Source organism: Lontra canadensis, unplaced genomic scaffold (assembly GCF_010015895.1).
Source record: "Lontra canadensis isolate GAN:19392208 unplaced genomic scaffold, GSC_riverotter_1.0 scaffold20, whole genome shotgun sequence".
Classification (NCBI taxonomy): Eukaryota; Metazoa; Chordata; class Mammalia; order Carnivora; family Mustelidae; genus Lontra; species Lontra canadensis.
The window spans coordinates 6845572-6869353 of record NW_022631014.1 but is presented as its reverse complement, the minus strand read 5'-3'; the positions used below and the strand labels follow the sequence as shown (position 1 = coordinate 6869353).

At 41.5% G+C, this 23782-nt stretch overlaps 1 protein-coding gene across 6 annotated transcripts in view; it reads left to right on the top strand.

Annotated features, from left to right (window-relative positions):
* Window positions 1–23782, top strand: part of THRB (thyroid hormone receptor beta) — a 366959-nt gene that overhangs the window by 275101 nt on the left and 68076 nt on the right. For 5 of the 6 annotated variants that reach the window (XM_032860972.1, XM_032860974.1, XM_032860971.1 and 2 more), the window contains one exon: window positions 23194–23454. The exons of the other annotated variant lie outside the window; for it this stretch is intronic. In XM_032860972.1, coding sequence (XP_032716863.1) covers window positions 23194–23454 — 261 coding nt within the window. The remainder of the gene's footprint in view (window positions 1–23193; window positions 23455–23782) is intronic. 6 annotated transcript variants of the gene reach the window in all.

Sequence of the window (23782 nt, the reverse complement as noted above, 5' to 3'; positions counted from 1 at the left end):
CCTTCTCCCAAAATCAGGACTGCCAAACCCCAGGTCTTTGTACTGGTTCCCATACAAAGAATACAACCACAGAAGCCTGATGTGGCACTCTGCTTCCTTTCCCATGTTGCTAGAAGCGCTGGAAGACTTTATATTGATTTATACACGCCTGACATAATTCTTCTGAAAGAGCATATAGAAGCTTATTTCACTTTCTTCCAAGTTCCTGTTTCCCTGGTTGTGGCCAAAAATAAAACATGGCCTTGGATTCCATAGAGCCAGCTATGCATATTACAAATGTTGCCACAAATAGTTTTGGAGAAGGAAAAATACCAACTTGCCCAAATAGCTAGCTCTACTGTTGGTGGAACCAATTACAAAAAGGGACTTTGATTTTATTTCTTGAGCATTTACCCACATGAAGCAATGGGGAACATTTTGCTCCTTCTTCAGCATGGTATCACTTCTATAAAAAACAAAAATCTCACTGAAAGTAGGCTAGAAAAGAAATATCAGTCTTTCACAAAATGCCTTGAGGGCAGAAGGGAGGCTATTATATCCATATCATATAGAAAATCTCTAAATTCCTCCTCAGACATTTCTCCCCCAGATCACACTTCATGGTAACTCCTGAAGCCTCTCGTCTTCTCTCTCTCTCCCTTAAGGTAAAAATCCTGGTGTGGTGGCTCTGCACACACTGCTTCCCCTCCCCATGCCAGTAAGGATTCTCTTCCCTCTTTCCTCTCTTCTCTACACCCTGTAACTCCACCTGCTCTTTTCCTTTGAAGGCTGTGGGAACCTTCTCTCCCCTCTCCCATTTGCATCCCTTTTAATACCCCACTCAGCAAAATAAATAGATCTTCCTTCCTAAGGAACTCACCTTAGAAAGCAAGAAAAGAGAAAACCATAAATGCTTATAATTTTACATCCCCTCACCCCCATCACACACAAATTGGTAGAAGAAAGTCACTCCATGGCATCCAGTCTGACAAAGAGAGGAGCCCAGTACCATAGTTCAAGATATTTTTTTCCAGTTTTCACCATAACAAGGGAGAAATTGAGAAAACTACAAAACAAAAGAGAGAGAGACAGGATTTCTGTGCAAATAAGACATAACCCTTTTCTTTGACACAGAAGCAAATACTTCTTTTTTTTTTCTCAGAAAACAGAAAGAATGGTGACCCTTTGCACCATACAAAGGTAAAGATACCAGACCTTGACATATAGTTTACCTAAAGAGAAAATGACTCTCTAGTACTCTGATGGCTTCTGTCTTCCCATCCCTCACTTCTTTTACTTCTTGAACTTTTCCTGGAAGACAAACTTCCTGCTGATAAGTATGGAACTTTCTGAAAGAGAGTAAAGTAATTAACTCTCACCAAATTCAGCCAGATTAATGAAAATCTTTTCTCAAAACTCTTGGGCCTCCAATATAGTTGCTTCAAGAATAACTTCACCTTCCAAATTTGAACTGCAGCCAGGTGATCAGGAAGTTGAAAGGTCAAAAAGATAAGCCTTTATAGAGAATGAAAGATGGAAGCACAAGAGCAAAGAAAAAAAAATTTTTTTTCTTTAACAACAACTCCTGTATTCTTTCAAGAAGCTACAGTTACAGTGTTCGGCTTTTCCTAGGGGTGTACCCTTACCCCCAACCCTACTGACCCTGCTCTTCATCTCAGCCCCATTGTCAGTACCTTCTTCAACCACCCCCATCATGCCATCATAATTCTGATAAACTCATCTCTATCTCTTTCAAGCCTACTCTAACTAAGAATTGCCTAGGCATATCTCTATTTGGCTCTGGCTAATAGCCACAAATCATAAACGTAACATAACAGGGTTCTGCTATGTTGGGAGTATCTCCCTCTCTGTTCTCCAAGATGCCACTGAAGATACATAACAGTGGCACATAGGCAAGGGCAAGATCCTTCAAAAGAATCAAAAATAACTTTTCCCAAGAAAAATTTAGTCCCTAATGAATATGTGATGTTATCTTGTTTGCAAAGTGTCAAGAGTTATCTTTCTATGCCATCACCACCTGCACCACCCCCAGATGACAAGTCCCTGGCTAGGGAACTAGTGTGGAAGTCCAGCTTCCCAAGCCTGTCGAGTGCAGATGATTCCTGTCGTGGTGCTGTTGTTGAGATTGGAGCCATCCCCTCCAGTCCTCTCCTTATACCCAGCAGCAGGCAAAGGCCAGTGTGGTGAGGTGACCTGCCTAAGGGCAGCAGAGCAGACTGTTGTGTTTTTGGACTCAAAACTTGGGAAACTGTGGGCTAAATTAATTTAAATCATGATATGTCTCATTTCTTTGTTAGTCTTCATCATGCTCACAGCCAAGGGAAATAAATTGAACAGTCTTTGCTCAACTTTTTAAAGTAGAAACCCCTCTTTGGTGGAGGAACTAGCTTTGTCCTGCTCAAACTGGCCTACACATTAGAATCATCCTAGGAGCTTTTTAACATCCTGATACCTGGGCCACCCCAGACCAGTTAAATCAGAATCTCTGGGTACAAATGCAAGACTCAGTGTTTGTAAAACTGTTTTAAGTGATTCCATAGCACAACCCATTCTGAAAGCCATGATGTGAACACAGAGATTCTCAGCCCAGGCTGCTCATTATGGTTTCCTATGATCTATTTAAAAATATCAGTGTCTGTGCTCCATTCTGAGAGATTCCAACTGGGTTGGTCTAGGGTAGAGCTTCTGGCAAGTGGAATGGTTTCCTTCCTTCTTTCCTTCCTTCCTTTCTCCCTTCCTTCCTTCCCTTCCTCCTTTCTTTCTTTCTTTCTTTCTTTCTTTCTTTCTTTCTTTCTTCCTTTCACTCTTCAAGTGATTCTAATGTGTATCTAGTGTTGAGAAAAGTGCACCTGTCCTCAAACATGGTAGTGAGGTATCAGTATCACTGATGAAGATTTTGGGTTAAAAAAAAGACCAAACAAGCTCTATTTTATTAGTTACCTAATGACAAGTTCCTGAGCTTCTGGGTTTCCTATTAGCTCTCCAGGTGATTTTGATATACACAGAAGTTAAAAAACACTGATATAGATTATCCATATCCAATATGATTCCCATATTGGATGTGTTTTGGGAAATGTTCATTTTCTAACATTCATTCTGACATTTCGCCTGAATGCCTGCAAAAGACATCTTAAAATATCACTGGTTAATCTAGGCCTAACCTGGCCAAGGATGACAAACCAAAATATGATTAAAGATGCTTTATTTCCAGTGACTACCTAGGTGTTCATTGTTACTTTCACCCATGGATGAGAGACCCACATTTCCTGCAACTGGGCATTTGGCGGGTGGACTCCAGCATTTTCATTTATCTAAAAAGCCCATCAGGACTGCAACCTCTCCAGTTCAAATGATCAAAAAGACCTTCAGGAATGGCACTCCTAAGGTGGCATTTTTCATCAAAGAAATGGAACTTTATTGGACGTTCTTCTTTAGTAGGTCGTTTTGAAGTTGTGAGGTGTGTTTGGTTATGGGAGGAGTTTTGTTTGTTTGTTTGTTTGTTTCCTTAGGAGGGTTGTTGTTTAAATAAATTAAATGACTTCCATTTTGACCCTCAAAAGAATGTAGCTCTCTGGTGAGCCATATCCACAGGTTATGGTTCTCAGTTTGGACTGCTCAGTTGGGGAGCTTTTAAAAAAAATCCTGATGCTGAAAATACTGAACTTTTCTCAAACAATTGTGGTAAGGATATAAGATTTATAAAAACTCATTTAACATAGGGTTTGGCACATTGGAACACAACCTAGACATTCTGAGGGAGTTCCAGGTACATCATAGTCATCACTAACGTTAACTTAATTGTGAAAAATGGCACATACAATTAACTGAATTACAATGGAGTAAAAAAAAATGGATGTAAATGAATGTTTGTAGTTTCTTTCAAGTTTGTTTTTCAGGTTGGCTTACGTTTTTATCACTTTGTTTAGCTCATTCCTATAATTCATGTTTTCTCTTTAGTGTTTCATTCAAATTCAACATCCTATTCAGGATTTCCTGGAAGGATTTTTTATAGGACTCAAGGCCTTTCTTTTCCTAAAACTTGAGAGACAAGAAATGCCTTTATTAGTCCTTACTACTTTATGGAAGATTTTTTTTTTAAATGAAGAAGCAATGTAAACATTACATTTGAAGCAAACAATTCACTCAAAAGGAAGTAGATAATTTTTAATACGCTCTCTTTCTTTCTGCAATCCTTGATAAATAAGCATATTGTTGGTATTATTATTACTTCATTTTTTTTAATAGGCATAAACTCCTATGCAGTCAAAGCCAAGGGGCTGTATTAACACAGTATCTTCCTGGATGCTGCACATTCCCCAGGACATAGAACCTAATGTGATATAAGCATTTGAGACAGGAAATGGCAGCAGAAGGCAAGAGGGGGATACAGGTACCCCTGCTGCTGCCAATAAAAAGAAAGAAAAAAACATGGGTCTCCCATCATTAGATTTCAATGCCACTTTTAGAGTGTCAAATTGTGGATCCCATTTTTCTGCCAAGACCCTCTTGTAACCTCCCTCATATACCTCCCTTGAATCCTGGGTTTCCAAACATTTTACCTGCCAAACAGCATTTATTAAATAATAGGATTCATTTTCTATCTTTAATAATCGAAACTTACATAACATAATATTTTTGTTGAGCAGGATCAAATGAACAGTAAGCCCACATTACATGAATATAAAGAAAAATTGCTATATATTTTTCAAAAACCAGAAGGCATTAGATTTTTCATGAAAGTGGCACAGACTGTTTCATATCATTATATCATTTCCCTTGGGCTTTTCCAAAATTTTTAAATTGTTCATAGTTTCTCCCCCCAATGATACTTTTATGGACCTCAAGTTAAGACCCATTCGAATGAGAAAATTCTGAATATTCTGTACTCCATTTTTCTCAACTCAAAGTAAGAATTATATCCCTATATTATTTAGCTAAATAGAACTATAAATGAAGCCATCAGAATACCAATTACTGCAGGCACTAACTTTAATCAAAAAAGTCTTTCAGTATTATTATAAAATCATTCTTCAAAGATTAAGTCTATGTAAATGAATATAAAATAGCCTACCATACTCAGTAATGCATAATGAAAATATTCATGAGAACTTCAATCATTTGATACTGCACTCCAAAGGAGATCAAGAAATCATTGGCATAAATCAGAACATTAACAAAGTCTTTGAGTTTATTTCAACAGAAAATTCTAATTAAATTTAACACCAGAGCATCTAAGATATTGGATCTGAGGCTTACAAACATAACTAAGGAATAGTCTTTACCTTTGCTCACAGTCAAGAGATCACTGTTTCTGAGCACATCAGTCCTCTTTTTTAACAACCAAGAAGACTTGCAGAGGTTTAAAACTAGAAGGAATCTTACAGACCATCTGTTCCAACACCCTGAAGTTACAGGTGGAGAAACGAAGCCCATGAACTCCGAGGAACGTGCTTTGGCTGTGCAGCACTGCACTGCACAGATGTCTCAGATCTTCTCATAAATGATTCTTCACGCCTCTCACTCCCTGAGCTTCCACGGGCTCTGGCTGCATTTGTAAAAGTTCTAATAATAAAATAGATACAAAAACTACCCAGAATCACAAAGAGCATATTAGTAAAATGATGCTCTCTGCTGCAACAAGGAGAACCCCAACAGCTCAGCGACTTCATACAACAGAACTTTCTATCTGATGCATGTGAAAGTCCACTGCCACATCCTCTTCGTTGCTGGGTAATCTTCCCCATGGTCATCGGGGGACCCACACGCCTTCCGTCTTATATTCCCATTCACCTCTAGGACTTTATAATTTTCTCCATTCAACAAGACAAGGGAGAAAAGAAAATGAAAGGATGTAGGGACTTGTTTTATGGGCCAGTCCTGGAAGTGGTGCCCAAGGTTCTTATTCATTCCATTGGGTAGAACTCAGTCCCACGGCCACGTGGAACTGCAAGGGAGGCTGGGGAACACAGTCTATCTGTGCGCCCCGGAAGCAGACAGCACACAGAGGTTGGTGGTGAGGCTGTGTCACAAAGGGCAATACCAGTGCGGGAGCATATATGGAAGTCAGTGAGTTCAGGAGGGACCTCAGCTTCATACTGGAGTCATCTTTTTGTTTAAAAATGTTCGGTACAGTCCTCTGAAGCTCCTCCCGGTCCCGTCAGCATCTCTAGGCAGGGCTAGGATGACCTGTTTTGACCACCATGTCTAGTTGTTTCTGGAGTTCTCATGATATGATGAAAAGAACATAGATTCTGGAGTCATGCATCCTTGGGTTCAAATCCTCAGTTTGACCCTTATTAAACCTTGTGAATTTGAACATGTTGCTTAAGCTCTCACAGGTACAATTGCCTTATTGTAAAAAAGAGGGCAGAAACCATCCTTGGAGTTGTGGCTAGAATCTAATTAAATCAGTCAGTGAATAGCTATTGAAACCCCATAGGCAACAAGTCTCAGGGCACACCATAAAGAAATTGCAGAGATGAAGGGGGGCGGGCTCAGAGTCCACATCAAGAGCATGTGTACAGTCATGGTCACCAGCAGGCCCTCAGTAAATGGGAGTGCTCTGGCTTCTCCTCACCAACCTCCCCTGCACACTGCGAATTTACTACCATTGTTGTTTGTTTGCTTTTGACCTGATGCATCTAAGCTAGGAGGACAGGTGTCTCCCTAGAAATTCCAGATAGACTATATTAATGAATAATGATGCATCTGAGAGATGGAAAGGTCAAGTGGAATATGTTTCACTTGTTCCTGTCGTTAGGAAGTGAATGGACACAGAGAGAAGTCTGTGAAGCATGTTTCACATGTGAGGGCTTAAAAAATAATGATACGCCCTGCACACAGATACCTGTTCCCCCACATCTTCTCACACAGAGAAACATCAGAGCAGAGGGCCCTCTTCCAGGCTGGTGGCCTTTACACTGTGAAGGAAAGAGGGCACAGAAAGAGGGCCTTCAGGGAAGTGAGCGGGCCCCTGAGGGCACCGGACAGTGAAGGTGTAGCGGCCCGTTCTGCAGGCTGACAGGTCAGAAAGCATGTGCAAGGCCTCCACAAGAAGATCACAGTGTCTGTGTGGAGCCGCTGCCGAGGGCTTGCTCTTCTCGCTGAGACTCTCACCAGAGACCCCACCTGGACGAACCCTCACCTCTGGCCCTCCTTGACTCCTTGTCTCTCAGCTCTTGTTTATTGCTTCCTATGATTTCCAAATAGGACAGAGGAGGTTTATGCTCATTTTGCTTGAAAGCCTGCCTATTCTTTTTAACTCTCTTGCTTCATCCTTTCCATGAAGCTCTGTTTTATTTCTCTTTATTTGCTTTTATCTTTTCTCTTTTAAGTGCAGAATAGGGTGAGAGGAGCAGGCAAATAATGAGGACAACATGTCTGTAAACCGAGAAAGTATATACCATCTTGCCCAAACCACATCTGTATTGCTGACCCATTAAAATGTAACAGGATGGCCAAGGGCAGGGCCCTTGGTCAAAGTCACCTAGGGTCCAGTGTGGCTGGATACTGGACCTATGGCAAGTTGCTTTTCCTTTCTTAATACTCAGTTTCTTCATCTGTGAAATGGAGAGGATCATTACTCATCTTGATATTAGTCTAAGGGTCAAAAAGAAACCATGTGTTGTGAGTCGTGTGACTTGAGCATTGTGAGCCTCAAGTAGTCAATGACAGATACCATCATCATCATGACCACTACATTAATATCTCCGGGCCAAATGTGCCACTCTGGCCAGGAAGTCTCAGGGGAAATGCAGCTGTCTTGTTATCTTGTTTCAAACACATTAGAGAATGGATCTGGTCCATCCCATTACAAAATGCCATCCAGCTCTCTTGAACAACCCATTCCACGGCCCAAGAAGTAAAGAATCCTTGGTGTGAGTCAGAAATGGGTCCTCCTGTCCCACTTTCCAGGACTGATCCTTGAGAACTGCCCATTCATTTAAAATACCCCTTTCAGATGTCTATGGAATAAGGCACCACTGAAAACCCATTACTAAATATTCTAGAATCCTTTTGCTGCTGGCCTGCCTCCATAATACATCCAACTGTCTTGTTCCCTCCTTTCTAGACAAAGATTTCCTAAAGATTCTCTTGTGCCTGGCTATTATGTAGTCCCTTCTCTTGGAAGAACTCAGGAAATATTGACCAGACCTGTGTTGGGCTTAATTGTTTTTAGTCAGGGGCAGCTGCGGCCATGGTAGGTTACCTCTCCTTTCACACTAATGGTCCGTAGCAAGTTTAACAAATAGAGACCTGCTTCACATTCTCTGTTTCCAAGATGACCCTGTCAAACCCCGGCCCCTCACAAGAATTTTCCAGATGTCACAAATAGGTGGAAGGAAGTGTTTTGATCTCCACACGCGCCAGCCTGAGCCTTAGAGATATGGAAGAGGGAGTCTGCCAGTTCTGGAAACAAGGAGGTTGCTTCATCTGGATGAGGGCCACCCACCTTTACCCACTTTCACCCCAGACTGTCTCAGCTCTCCTGGGGCCTGCTGGTATTCTTTGTGTTTGGGGCCCCAGGGCAGCAGAAAGCCTTGGTTTTGTTTGTCACTGTCGAAGGTTTTTTGAACTGGGGCGAGCTTTAAGACCCCTCTTAGCCCCAACTATTCTCTGAATGGTACTGCTCAGACGCCTGCTGGACAAAGAGCAGTCGAGCCAGTTAATTTGCCTGGAACTCGGCACGACATATTGCCACATACATGTTCCTCCCATACACGTCTGTAGCTGGGCGTCAGGACGACAAGGGGATGGGATTCAGGAAGTCCCCCAAGTGTGAGATGGCCAAGGTTGGATCCCTGTGGTTTGGGACTATCATGCACTAGCATAAAGAAGAGTAAAACCTTCCATTTCTGAGCCTTAAGATGAGAAGAAATGACTCGGAAGCTCCTCCCTGCTGCTAAGTATCTTGCTCATGCTGTGTCTGCTTCACTTGCTTTAAATAAAAGCCTATGCAGCCTGCCGTCCAATTATAGATCCACAGCAGTCCCGAGAGAAGACAGCCTGGCACTCACCGTGACGGGGACATTCCAAATACCTAACAAATGGGCCCGATCATATCAAAACCCACAGGTCCCTATTAGCACTGAAGAGAAAGTAAGGTTTGTTAGGGGCACAGCAGGCTTCTGACAGTGTTTCTTCCCTTGCTGGAAAGCAATGGTGACCCATAGTAAATGCAATTAATTGCTTGTAATAAAAAAAAGTATTCATGATTATATTCCAATGGGATCACATCACCGGTTTGCTTATGTATCTTATGACTTTAGAAGGTGAGCAATGCTTCATAAATTTCACCATCTCCCCCATCCAGGAAAAAATACGTGTCCGTGTTATCACGGCACCCTCCCTAAACCATCACAGATTGGAGGTGAGTTTAGGTGTAATTAGCTTCACTTAACACACAGGTGTTTCTGCTACTGCTGACCCTATCAGTCATTCATACCTCAGGGTGTGTTGATTTAATCAGACTTTTCCTCCTGGAGTCAGTGACACTGACTAGCAGGGTCAGAGGAGGAGCACCTGGAGGCAGAGGCCATGAAGAAAACTCACTCACTCCAGAGTTTTGCAGATAGCGTCTCTGCCTCGGGCACTGTTGACATGAGTGGGGAGAATTCTGATGGTGGAGGGCTATCCTGTGAGTGTACAAATTTTAGCAACATCCCTGGCCGATATCCACTAGATGCTGGCAGTGCGCACACCCTCCCCTAAGTTTGGCTGCCAAAAATGTCTCCAGACCTTGCCCACTGTCCCCAGGGAAGCAAAAAGCCCGGGTGAGGACTGCCAGCCTCAGGGCAGCTCTTGAAGCCTTGATGGTCACTTCAGACTCTGTATCTCTTTCTGAGACACTATATCGATCCACCTAATAACCCTCAGACGCAGGTAATCTGCAAGGCACAAGGCTTTTCTTCTGGAGCATCTTCCTCCCTTTGGCGAGTTCCTGCCTCGTCCCCACGGTGTTCCTCTTCCAGGCAAACATATTTCTAGAAGGGAGACGGTGGTAGACAAGACAGCCCCAAGAAGTAAACTGCCCATGTTGCCTGAGGGAGCAAGCTGGAATCATTTTATGACACCTTCCACTTACTGTGCCACGTTGTCCTAAATGAGTGTTCCAATGAGAACGCACAAGAGAACAGGCCATGTTCAGGTTGCAGAGACACCCCCACATTGGGAGCACAGTTCCCTCTGCAAGAAGCTGTCATCTGCAGACATGTCCCAGACAACAGGGTAATTGCTAACAGCGCAATATTGCTTCTTCTTTTGGTTATTATTTGGTCATAAGCCAGACTTTCATAAAGCCGAAAAGTGTTTGTATCTCAAGCTGTGGCTTTTTTTCCCCCACAATGATCATGACTTTCAAGTTCCCAAGCATCGGTGTTCTCAGACATTCTTGTTCCATTGCTGAAATCAGACAAGCCTGTTCATTTGAACGTAATGTGCTTCCTACATTTCAAAAGCAATATGCCTTTGCCTCCATTCTTTGTGAGAAGAGATTTTGTTTGCTGAAGCCATGTTTCCTGAGGAAATAGATGAGCCTCTCTCAAAGCAATATTCATGCTAAAAGATGAATAATTCCAATAGGATTTCCCATTTGTCGTCAAGGCAGCTTGGCGCATCCTGAGGAAGATTCTAGGCACAGCACTGCCCTTTAGCTAGCTTTGTGACTCTGGACAAATGCTTTACTCACTGGCCTACAATTGCTTCATCTGTGGCATGTAGCATAAAGGGTATGAGAACAACTGCCCCTTTATTACCTGTACTTTGGGCAACCTCTTTAGTTCTCTCAGCCAAAGATTCCTCATCTATGAAGTGGGGCTAAGAAGAGCATCTCCCTCACTGCATCGTTGTAATGAATGAATGAAACATAGCCTGCACCTTGCCCAGCACATAGCAGACCCTCTCTCAGGGTTGGCTCTCAATATCATAAACTCAAAATGAAATGATCCTTTTGTCCATTCTAAATTATTTGGTGACCTTTTAATCTTCTGGGTGGGCAGCTTAGGAAGCAAAGCAATTCTTCCTTACCTTGGTCGTTTCAATGGTCTGGTTGGTTGGTTGGTTGGTTTTTGCCTTCTTTCTAAGTTCTTGGGCCACGTGGAGGCAGAGCCCATACCACTATAAACACAAACTTTTGAAGAGTCAGCAGCAGAAGTCAGTGGGGGAGACAGAATCACTCATGCACAGCTGTCTCTTGTTTGGTAAATTCACTGGAAAAAAATTTTTTAATTAGAAAAACAGCTCTTAATGTTTGAGGTATAGAGTGAAAATGTCAGAATTTGAACCAGCATTGAGATTAAGCAATAAATCATTGTTGTATACTTAAAAGCATATGTTTTCAGTTAAAAGACTGTGGGACAAAGAATCCAAAGACCCATCCCACCTCTTTGCCCATCTGGGTGACTTTGAGCAAGAAAGTGACCTCTTTGAGCTTTTGTCTCTTTATCTGAAGCCTCTAACTACATATTTTCACCAACAGGATTTAGTTCTTCGGCCTGCAGTGATCATCTAAGTCACGTGGTGTTGACTTTGCCATAAACAGGTAGAAATGTGGCAAAGTCAGGTAGACCTTCTTGGTTACGGATCCTGACTTTATTATTTACTACTGTGTGACCTTGGGCAAGTTGTTTAACCTCTCTGTGCCCTAGTTTACTCATCTGAAAAATCCGGATAATATTTCTGTCCCATAGAGTTAAATGTGAAATGCTCAGAACATTTGCCTGGCATATATGTTAGTTTTTACTTTGATTATTTTGTTGGTTGTCTCTAGAAAAGAAAACCTGAAGAAAGGTGAAATTCTAACCAGGAATCTTAGTGTTTGGATTTTTCAATCTGGAATAATACATTTACCAACTAACCATTTAGGAAGTAAAGACATTAAAGGCACTTCCTTTAATTTCCCTAACCTGCAACCATCAAACACTATTTTCCCCTCTGATTCCTGAATAGAAAAACTTCTACACAGTAAATATTAAATTGCTATATAGTAAAACTTCTACATGGTAAATATTAAATTGCACTAAAGTTTCAATTGAGTAGCCCCACATGTAACAAATTCTATCTACTTTCCATGGAGACTGTGCCCCTGGAAGAGAGAATTTCAAATATCCGTGTGCTTGGGAATCACCTGAAGATCTCATTAATACGCAGATTCTGATTCATCCCTTCTAACGAGCTCCCAGGGGACGCAGATACGGCAGGTCCCTGGACCACAGTTAGAGATACTCATGAGCCATCTGAGGACTGAGGGGCCACGGGGGCACATGTGGCACTCATTGGGGACAGACAGGCTGGAAAAGGGCAGGCCTGCAGGAATTCATTGCCCCACACACCCCCTCTAGCCCTAGCCTTACCAGAGGTATTTTAAGCAATCGAAAAGTTTAAGGAAAAAAAACCAAAAAGGTGTTAAAATGACATAGAAATCCCACCTACTTCTCTTGATTTTCCTGCACTGTGAAAACACTGTAGAAGAGATTGCACCAAGCAATTTGACCCATCTGCACTGCTCAATTTTCTTCCACCAGACAGGCGGGTAGAAAAAAATTCAGTTCTCCCTTTCATTTCTGCCCCTGGGACAGGACCTGGGAGGAACAGGCGCTCAGCCAGACCCTCCAGGGAATACGACACACCCTGCATGGCGTTGGGCTGTACCACTGGGTCCTATTTAATGAAATAAATTTTTTATGTATTTAATACTGTTCAAGGGGCCTGAAAACATCCCCCAAAGCACCTGCTTTCAAGCAGTCCTCACTGTGTAAAAAATCTTGCCTGCTGTCCTAACCAAGAGTAAGGAAGGTGTGCGTACCGTGGCAGGGTGGCTATTCCTTAACAAAGGGAAAAAGCAAATTTCTCCAGATTGAAATGTTTCCCCCTAAGTGAAAGAAATAGCTACACTGATCTTGATCCTACTTATTTTCACAGAAAAATATGGACAATGATAGTGAGATTCTGTGAAAACCCAGAGAAAGGTCCATCCCTCACCCTCTATGTTATTCTACTTTATTTAATACCAGCATCTCTTTTTGTCCATTCTGTTAGCCCTGGAGTTTAATTTATTGAAAGCCTATGTGTGCCTTGCTGCCAAGTATTTTCAGTGTGTCTATAAAATCGATCTGATTACCCAAGAGGCACATTTTATCTTTTTATTTGAGGAATTGTAAATCTCAGTTTGTTCTTCATCCACAAATTGTGCTCCAGTGCCAGGTTGCAAAGTTAGAAAAGACTCATATATTTCCTACTCTGGGAAGAGGTATTTCAAGCTTGGAAACATAAAATGGGGACAGTCTTACAGACTACCTTTGTTTTGTTTTTTTTTTTTTAATGTGGGTTCAGACTGGCAACAAGAATAAACATGATAATCTGAACTTTCATCCAGGAGAAATCTAATCCTGGCAGTAAACATCTGCTCCCTTTTATGTGCATTTTTGGTCCTTTAATATGAATGTTTTGCTACAGCTGTAGTTTGTCTAATATCCTAAATGGAATCTCTGTGGCCTTTAGAGTAATTACCTCAAAGTTTATGTCATCCGACCTGAGGGTTTTCTGATTAAATCCAGTATGAATTATGGAAAACCAAATGACCGTTCCTAGGGGAGGATTCCACTGTGTCCTCTGGAAAGTACCTTCCAGGTCTCTGGGGCCTCTGGCCAGTGTTCCAGCAGGCAGCATGTTCCTATGTGGTTAAATCTTTGTAAGATGTTGCTCATGAACCTGGCCACTGACGTGTGCTCACACACGACCACTCCACGTGGTGATTCCACTGTGATTTTTTTTTTTTTAATTTGACAGAGATCACAAGTAGGCAGAGAGGCAGGCATAGAGAGGAGGAAGCAGGCTCCCCGCTGAGCAGAGAGCCCAATGCAGGGCTCGATCCCAGGACCCTGCGATCACGACCTGAGCCGAAGGCAGAGGCTTTAACCCACTGAGCCACCCAGGCGCCCCTCCACTGTGATCTTGAAACACACGTTTTGTTGTTCTGTATTTAACTTTCTTTTAGCTAAGCTTTAAAATGGATTAACGCACACCCCATTTAAAGGTTCTAAACATAGACTTTTTAAAAATTTTTAATGGTTTTCACTTATCAAGAGGTTATCATTGTAGTTTCTAGTTTCAGAATAACTATTTGAGGTTTCTATAGCTATGATGATTGTTTTTCATTTGGATAATGATTGCCTAATGAAATATACAGGAAAACTGGAGACGCAGGAGCTCCCGATAAGAAAAAGATTTGCTTCTCTCTTAGCAGCTCCCAGATCTCACTCACTTAATGGACTGAGAATCCCTGCCAATGAAACAAGAGAAACCCTCTGTGATAGCAAACTTAAGTTCACCTGCTCACAGGGGCAGAGAAGTCCAGTCTCAACAAAAGGGAAAATCAATAGGCAGGTGCTCTGTAAACGAAAGAGAAAACCATATAGCAATGGAAGGCAGCCTATCTGAACAAAGAGGTTAATTTTGCCAGACTTTGCTTACAAGAAGATATTCCTGAGGATGCATTTCATGTAACCAAAGGCCGAGCAGGCCTCAATAGATCCTCATTTATAAAGTTTCAGGAGTAAAGCAGCACATGAGTACACGTTGATTGGACGATCTGAGCACATATCATGGCTCTCAGTACTCCATCCATCCATTCATTCATTCTACACACTCATAAATGCAATGCTAGTAAAGCTTAATTTCTGTTTAAATTTTCAAATAAAATACAAATAAAAGGCTACCATTGTCTTCTCAAACCCCACAGTCTAGTTTCCTTAGAGACCTCTGGTCCAGATCTTGAAATATCCTTAGATACGTGGCACTGGGAAAGGATAGGAAGTGAAGGAAAGAAGTTTTGAGGAAACAGTCTAGGGACCAAGAGAAGATCGTGAGAAATGGCACTTAGCGGAGCAGGAAGAGGACAGAACAAGCACAAAGGGGAAAAGAATTCTTTCACCATTTCCTATTTCTCACTGGGCTGTGGAGAGGCGGGAGGGGGAAGTGGAGAGTGGCTGAGTTTAATTCAGTTCCACGCAAGAGAATGTGCATTCACTCATGTGCCCAGGCTTGCGCCACCCTCTGGGGCAAACAAGCAATGCAAACAAGCCACGGTCCCAACTACCAACGAGCTCATCGATCTAAACAGTTGAATGTATAATTACATATTCTATAACATCTTCTAAATAGAAACAGGAATCCGATAACTTCCCTCCATGCTTAAAATGACAGGAAAGATACCCATCTCTTGGTACTGGAATGCAAGTTAGATAATGTATGAAAATCACTTAGGATGTTACTTGGCACATAGTAGGTCCTCAGTTAATGGTAATTTTTATTTATGGTGCCTTGTCTACTAGGCTGGCACACAGTAAGTGCTTGGAAAGTTTAGCTGTCATTATTATTTTTGTGCACATAAAGTACCTTGTGCCTAATAATAAATATAGTTTCCTTTCCTTCTCATCCTCCTTAGTCATAATTCCTGTAGAAGCCAGTAGCCTGGAAGGCTGCTCCCCAGCTGTGATCCACACCCGCTGTGTCCCACAATGATCAGAACATTCTACTCCATTTTGCAGGCTTACGTTGTAGAGAATACCAACGTAGTAGCTTTGGTCAGTGTCAAGGGCCATCTGGGTCTTCATATTGAGAATGCAACATACATCAATAAGATCTCAGAAGCAACGTGTGATTACACATTATTGGAACAAATAATAAATATTTTTCAAAGGAAGAAGAACTCACCACTGACTAGAGTAAAGGCAGTTGTGCAGCTATATCCCAGGCTGAGCCAGAGGTAGGGAGAGGGTGGTTCATAATGTTTGTGTAGGTTGAGAGAAGGAGGGAGTATGAGGATGGATCCTCCAGGTTCCTTCACACGCACCGAGAATTGTGGATTTGCTCTCTGTAGTACTTGGTGTAAAACAGGAAGGCAACACTTTGAGAACTCATGGTACTTCTGCCCAGTGGTAGACCTTGTGTATATGTCAGCGCTTGTAGTCTTAACACCAATGCTGTGAGGGATTTTCACTCTAGTTTACTCATGAGACTCAGTAGTCATATATCCTTTCCCTCACAATCCTTGAAAGTAGTAATAGTGAATTTCCTTTAAAAATAGTCAACAGGGGAGCCTGGTGGCTCAGTGGGTTAAAGCCTCTGCCTTCAGTTCAGGTCATGATCCCAGGGTCCTGGGATCGGGCCCCACATCGGGCTCTCTGCTCAGTGGGGAGCCTGCTTCCTCCTCTCTCTCTCTACCTGCCTCTTTGCCTACTTGTGATCTCTGTCAAATAAATAAATAAAATCTTTAAAAAAAAAAAAGTCAACAATTTGACTTTTCTCTAATTTGAGAGAAATCTCCCCCAAATATTCCAAATTCATAAGTCTCATGGCTTCCACTAAGCAAGTGCTGCCCCGAAGGCCTTCAGAGCTACCACTGGCAAGGGAGACACTGCAGCCTGGGCCACTCTTGGAGATTTCCAGGCCAGGCAAAGCCATCCTAAAGAATCCCAGGGTACCAGCAAGCAAGCTAGCAGCTTGCCTTCTGGTGACTGGCTCACCCATCCCAGATGATGAGAGGATATTGCTATGTCAGAGGGTCTGAAATGGTGGCATTGAGACACCCACAAACCATACTCTGGTGTCCCGTGTGAAGCTCTCACCACACCTGTCATTTAGAAGATGGGTTTCATGGAAGAAAAATGCCAGAGTAAAAAAGGGTGGGTTTATGCTGTCCAAGGACTGGGAGGAGCAGAGTCATCTAGCTGCTCTTCCTGTCTTCTCTGGGCGTAGAACACAGCTCAGGCCGTGCTGCAGCATCTGGTTATGGCCACGCTTCCTTTGTTGCAGAATGCTGATGCAAACCAGTTTTGGCCCACTGGCCGCATTATTGCTCAATGCACAGAAATTCCTGGATAGCTCAAAGTCCTTGTGTGCTCTGTTTAGCTTCTGGAGTATTTTGACCTGTCTATATTATGTTCGATTGTTTCCAAGTAATATTTATTCAGATCCTGTTATATGCTTCGAGCTGTGGGAACTAAGAGATGGAGAAGTTGATCAGAGTCCAATAGAGGGGGGGAGAAAAGTGTGGATACCATTGACATAATACAAGGAAAACGTGCTGAGTTCTTTCCTTACGAAGGAGATGGAGATAAGTATTAGAGATATTCTAGAGGGAGATCCAAAGAGGTAGAGCGATTTGCCCAAAGTCACACAGCTGATAAATGCCAAAGCCAGAATTTGAACCTTGACTAGCAGAGCCCAGATTCTTATCCTATCCTGCCTCTAAAAAGTCAAACTTTTCATTTTTCTCCTGCAGTTTTGAGAAGATAATAGTGGTAGTAGAAAATCTACATTGAATTGGTTTCATAGTTTTGAGTTCCCCTTACAGCTCACCCGTGGCTTTTGGATAAGAAAATAGGCATCGAGTCTGTGCCTAGGAAGTAGATTTCTCTCTGTAAAGTTACCAGATTATTGGGAGAATGAGTAACAAGGGCAGAGGAGAGACAGCAAGGGGCTGAGCCATAGGACAGAGGCTCGGTGGGATGCACTAGGGGTAAATCCCTTGGAGCATTTCAGGCTACAGTAAGGCCTTAGGACCTCATTGCAATATTGATGGGAAGTCATCAGAAGATTGTAAGCACCAGAGAGACATGTTCTGAAATGTACTTTCAAAGCTCACTCTGGCTGCTCTGTGAACAATGGGTTGTAGATGGCTCAGAGTGAAAGCAGGCAGACCAGTTGCGAATATAAATAAGTAACTGAGAAAATTGAATGGGACAATAAACAGAGTTGATAAAGAACTTAAAAGAACTGATAAAATGATAGCTATTAATAGACTAATGGCTACTTATCAAACTAAGGCAAATAATGATAATGAGGGGCACCTGGGTGGCTCAGTGGGTTAAAGCCTCTGCATTCAGCTCAGGTCATGATCCCAGGGTCCTGAGATCGAGCCCTGCATCAGGCTCTCTGCTCAGCGGGGAGCCTGCTTCCCCCTCTCTCTCTGCCTGCCTCTCTGCCTACTTGTGATCTCTCTGTCAAATAAATAAATAAAATCTTTAAAAAAAATAATGATAATGCATCTGTTAACAGTATAAAAGGTATGAGAGAGCATGCTTTCTCTGACTTTCACGTTCCTTGTAAATCAAGCAAGGTCTCACTCTGGACTTCCTGGATGTTCATGAAGATGAATCAAACTGTCTACTTCAGTACTTGGCCCTTAGTAAATGCTAAGCATTTACTAAAAAGCCAAGCATTAGTCTCACCTTCCACGCCACTCCACAAATAAAAATCAGTTGCTAAGCACATAGTCTGAGAATTTGGCAAAGCTAAAACTTACGGGTCCCAGTAAAAAATTAGAATGGAAATTAGAGACATCATGCTAATAGCCTGAGCTATCCACTGATAATTCTACAAAGCATATTGTATTCACATTCCCCTAATATAGAGTGTGGTTTGGGGTCTCAATGCCTCATATTAATGGCCTTTAATGCAAATTAAACACTCTTATAATGAGTGCTATGAAATCCCAGCCCGCTCAGCTGACCCTCTCTGACTACTTTGTCATAAGCCTATTTCCTTTGCCTTAACATGTCTCTGAGGTATCAGCTCACTTTTGTGTCCTGAGATACTTGAATATTTTCATATAATTCTCCCTTTTTTGATGGACAGATTTCTTTTCTACCATATTTAATGAAATTTCCAGAAATAGGCTGTATGTAGTTATGTTAATGAGATTTAGGTTTCTTTCTTTTTGGAAAGTAACTTTTTTGATCAGCGTTGTGTCATGCAAAGCCAAAAGAATTATAATCATACAAGACAAATTCAATCGTTCAATTCCAAACTCTCTTGACAAACAAGTATTTTAGTAGCAGTTCACATGTCCCTATCTAGTTATTTCCTTTAATTTTGTTATTAATTTGCATTATAACTGACAAATTGGCTAATTGTCTTCATGCCTAGAATTATGAAGTATTAAAAGCCAAGTATTAGCTGGGATCCATTAAAGAGCAAAGGAGTCATACTTCATGTGAATAACAAGGTCTGATCATTTTCAGACTCCTCCTTTCAAAAAAAATGTATTTCTGCTACTGTGCACACTGTGTCCCAGGTAATGCCCAGACTACAGAATTTTTAGGTGAACATTATTTACATCTGTACCCCCAATCTATAAGAGAACATCCAATTAATATCTGACATTTTTATTGAAATAGAGTTGACACACAATGTTACATTAATTTCACGTGTCCAACATAGTGATTTGACAAATCTACATTTTCTGCTCTGTTCACCACAAGTGTAGCTCCCATCTGTCACTACACAATGTTATTATAATACAAATTACTATATTCCCTGTGCTGTACCTTTTATCCCCATGGCTCATTCATTCCATAACTGGAAGCCTTCCACTCTCCTTCACGCACCCTGCACCCTTCTCTCCTCAGACAACCATCAGTTTGCTTTCTCTGATTTATTTCATTTAGCATAATATCCTCTAGGTCCATCTGTGTTGTTGCAAATGGCAAGTTCTCAATCCTTTTTATGGCTGTGTAATATTCCTCTGGGGTGTGTGTGTGTGTGTGTGTGTGTGTGTGTACACACCACTTCTTTATTCATTCATCTATTAATGAATCCTTAGGCTACTTCCGTATCTTGGCTATTGTAAGTAATATATTGTACTTATATCTTCTCTAATAAGTGTTTGTGTTTTGTTTAGGTAAGTACCCAGTAGTGGAGTTGTTGGATCATATGGCAATTCTATTTTTAGTTTGTTGAGGAACCTCCATACACTTTTCCACAGTGACTATACCAGGCTGCATTTCCACCAGCCATGCATGAGGGTTCTTTTTCTCCACATCCTCACCAACACTTGTTGTTTCTTGTGTTTTTTATTCTAGCCTTTCTGACAAGTGTGAGGGGATATCTCATTGCGGTTTTGATTTTCATTTCCTTGATGATTTTGATATTGAATATCTTTTCATAATATCTGACTTTGAAATCTTCACACAGTTATTCCCAAAACTTTGATGAATTGTTTAATTATAAAGTGGATTTACTTGAAGACTGTGTAAAACATTAAAGCCTAAGAAGGACACTGTCCCCTAATCTGAAACCTGCCAGTACTTTGTTTTCCTACCTTCAATTTTCTTAACCCTGTGGATCTCAAACTCTCTTGGGGGTCAGAATCATCTGGAGAACTTAGTAAAGGTACAAATGCCCCAGGCCCATCCCATTTCAATAGGCCTGGTCTTCTGTGTTCTTTAGTAGTGCCTTAGGTAACTGTCATTCACCAAAGTTTGGGAATCACTGACTTAATCTTTAATACTTCAATCTCTCTACAAAGAAACACTTCATTTGTTAGGTTTGAGGAGAACCAAAAGACACAAGCATTAGACAGAATAATAGCAGGATACCCTTGAAAACCAGTACTGCCAAGTAAACACATGTGGAGGTAACTTACAGTTCTCACCAACAAAAGAATCCTCAGTAGGCAGAATTTAAGGAGCTCTGTATAGTGGGTATCTTATCCCTCCTGGGAATGGAATAGGAACTGTATGTGCCTTCCTCATCTTGGAAGGATAAGAATCAAGAATCCTCCTTAAATAAAATCCTCTTGAGCTTTCCCATGACCCAGCCAAGACTTCTCAGTCCACTGGTTTCCCAGTACTGCCCCAACCAATAAACCTGCCAGTTAAGCAGCCAAATATCATTATCATGAATGGAATTACAGACAGTAATTATGAGCCTTAAATGCCTCCCATGAATGAAGCCCTTTCCCCAAAACCATCTCAACTTCTCTTCTTAGGAAAATTTGAAGGCAATCCTATCTCTTGTCTCACCCCAAACATAACCTCCTTTGCTTAGAAAAAATACCTGCTCTTGCTGGCTTGGGGGACATGATGAGCAAGCTTTAATAGGCTGTGCTTTAAGGAGGAATGTCCCCTTGGGTGGAGTCCCTTCAGTATCTCTCACCCAAGCATGGCCACTAGAGCTCCTTTCACTGGGGATCAGTGACTACTGACTTTGGCAATATTTCTTAATTTCTGTTCCATCAAGGAAGTTAATATCAAATTTTAAGAATTTCTGCAGAAAAATAAAATGTTGGAGGCTTTACAAAATAGTGTGATAACTTTAATGTTACTTAAAATGGAGCTTTACAGGATACAGTTTACCGAGGATTTAAAAAGAGTCCCTGAAAATAAAGAAATCATAGAAACGTGCAGGGTCAGAAGGCTTTGCATGTCTGTAGAAATAAAGTGAATCTCTAGGCCCAGAATTAACTCTTGCATTCAGTAGCTTTATATTTGGCTCATGGTTTAGCTCAAACCCTCATGGGTAATAAACTTGAATGGATTCTACAGAGATATGTTTAATTTGAAATGCAACACAATATCCCAGGGTTTTAATCTGTTGCTTTCTTTTAATGGAGAGGGAGAATAGGTGCCTGTAATTGCACCAGTAGCTGGCTATGGCTGAGTCCAGGGTTTTTGATTTGCCCTGCAGTGAATAATGCCATATAATCTCTGAAGAGAAAGAACTCATGACCTCACACAGTCCCTAGCATAGCCATTTGCATAGGGTGAATATTCATGGCTCTTCTCTGAATAAGATCAAATGTTATATCCCAGAGCTGTCACATTATAGAATTTTTTCTTTTTTCTGCATGGATTTATTGCCTCCTGGCCATGTTATTTCAAGCCACAGCATTTCCATTTACGGCAACAAATAAATCATGGATTGATTATTACTTTGTAGTCATTGTTCACAGTCTCCTCATGGAGTAGAAAGGGAGTGTATGTGTATTAGAATTTCCACACACTAACCTGAAGACTCACAGGGCAAGTGCAGCCTCCAAAGTGACTGAGAGTAGATTACACTTTCAGAGAAACCATCCTAACCAGCAACAACTAAAGACAATTAGTCGTTTACAGAGGGAGTTGACGAAAACCTAAAGCCTTCTGAGCCCTTGCATTAAATAATTTAAAAGTCATGTTAAATGTTGGAAAGACAGCTTGAAATTCCCAATACTATGCACAGATCAGGATGGACTCATCTCTCTAATATGGATATCTTTGCTTCTTTGGTAATTTCAGCAGAAAGGAAAATTCACACATAAATTATAGTCTTTCAATCACTGAATATGATCACTTTAAAAGTAGAACTCTATTTATATTTTATATTTTTCATTTTGACAGACAGTAGCCTAATAATTTCTAGAAATATGGATGACCAGATGGACTATGTTTTTTAATGTATATACATATACAAATATGTATATATTAGCCTGCTCATTTTTGCTCTCTACCTTATAGTCATGTACAGTAAAGATATTCAGGGAAGTAAAATTTGCCACAAGGGAAGGTTAGGGTAAGAAAGTTTACATTATACTATTGCATTAGATTATATTATTCCATTTCTTCTTGTTTTCTAGAGGGTAGATATTCAGGTCTCTATAAATTAAATAGGAAAAAAAAAAACGCCACAATATACATGAATAATTCACTCCCTATACCTCAACTAGTGAGATTCAGGACTTATCATTCTATCATTAGGGCTATTAAAATTTGCCCCCCCCCCAACTAAAGCACTGTCTGCTTTCCTTCATTGGATCTCATTACCAATCTGGAGCTACATTGAAACCATTTACAAATTTCTATCTGAAGATCCAGTCTCCTTGTATCAGGCCATTAGGCATAGAAGGTTGTAGGGAGGACTGACTTGTCACTCCCTGAAGGAACCACGTGAGCATGTCCCACTTAAGCAACAGGGTGCCCCTCAGGTCAGCCTGTGATAAAACCGAAGTCAAACAAGGCTGAATCCTGGATGTTTTATGTCCTAAGGATCTAAAAAGTGTTCATGGCCAGCCCTGACCCTCAAGACCTCAAATGCTCGTCTGAGCAGTCACATAAATTGATGTAAACTTGCTCTTGGGCCATTGCTGTGGAAGCCTGGCTGGCGAAAGTACAGCCTTTCTATGGAGGAACTAATGTCTTTTTAGGCACTAAAAATAAGGGGGAATGTGTTGATTACTCCGACAGGCAATCCAACTGTGGTGGCTAAATGCCCAAGGCTGACAAATTCTGCATCTTATCACTGCCGTCAAGTGGAGGTGCATGTGAGCACTGTCAGCCCCAAAGAATTGAGAAACAACTTGCCTTCCAAAACTGCAACTCAACAAAATCTTGACAATGCCAACAGCTCGTCATCTCGTGTTTTTCAACCCTCCAGAAAATGGCCTTCCAGCCTGGGACAAACCAAAGCACTGTCCAGACCGAGAACACGACTGGAAGCTAGTAGGAATGTCTGAAGCCTGCCTCCATAGGAAGAGCCATGCAGAGAGGCGCAGCGCATTGAAAAATGAACAGTCGTCACCACATCTCATCCAGGCCACTTGGACTAGCTCGATATTCCATCTGGACCATGACGATGTGAACGACCAGAGCATCGCAAGTGCCCAGACCTTCCAAACGGAAGAGAAGAAATGTAAAGGTAACCCGATTTCTATTAGACCATAATATGCAGTGTTTCAACAAGCAAAGAAAGTTTCTATCATCGCTGTGTGCTCAGCTCCATTTATTCCAATGTATGGTGTCCATGTGTTTTCCCCAACTGTTGTGTTTGCAAGGTTTATTTATCCCCCAATCTTCTTTTGAACATAAATAAATGAGTCCCAAAGGAAAGCAGTTAATTTCAGTTGCATGTTGGGTTGGACACTTGGGGAGAAGACATTTTTATTTCTCTAATTAGCAGAAGGGTTGTTAGTTTTGGCTTTAACTCTGTTTTTGCATCTGAGTAGAAACAGACATTGCTATCGTTC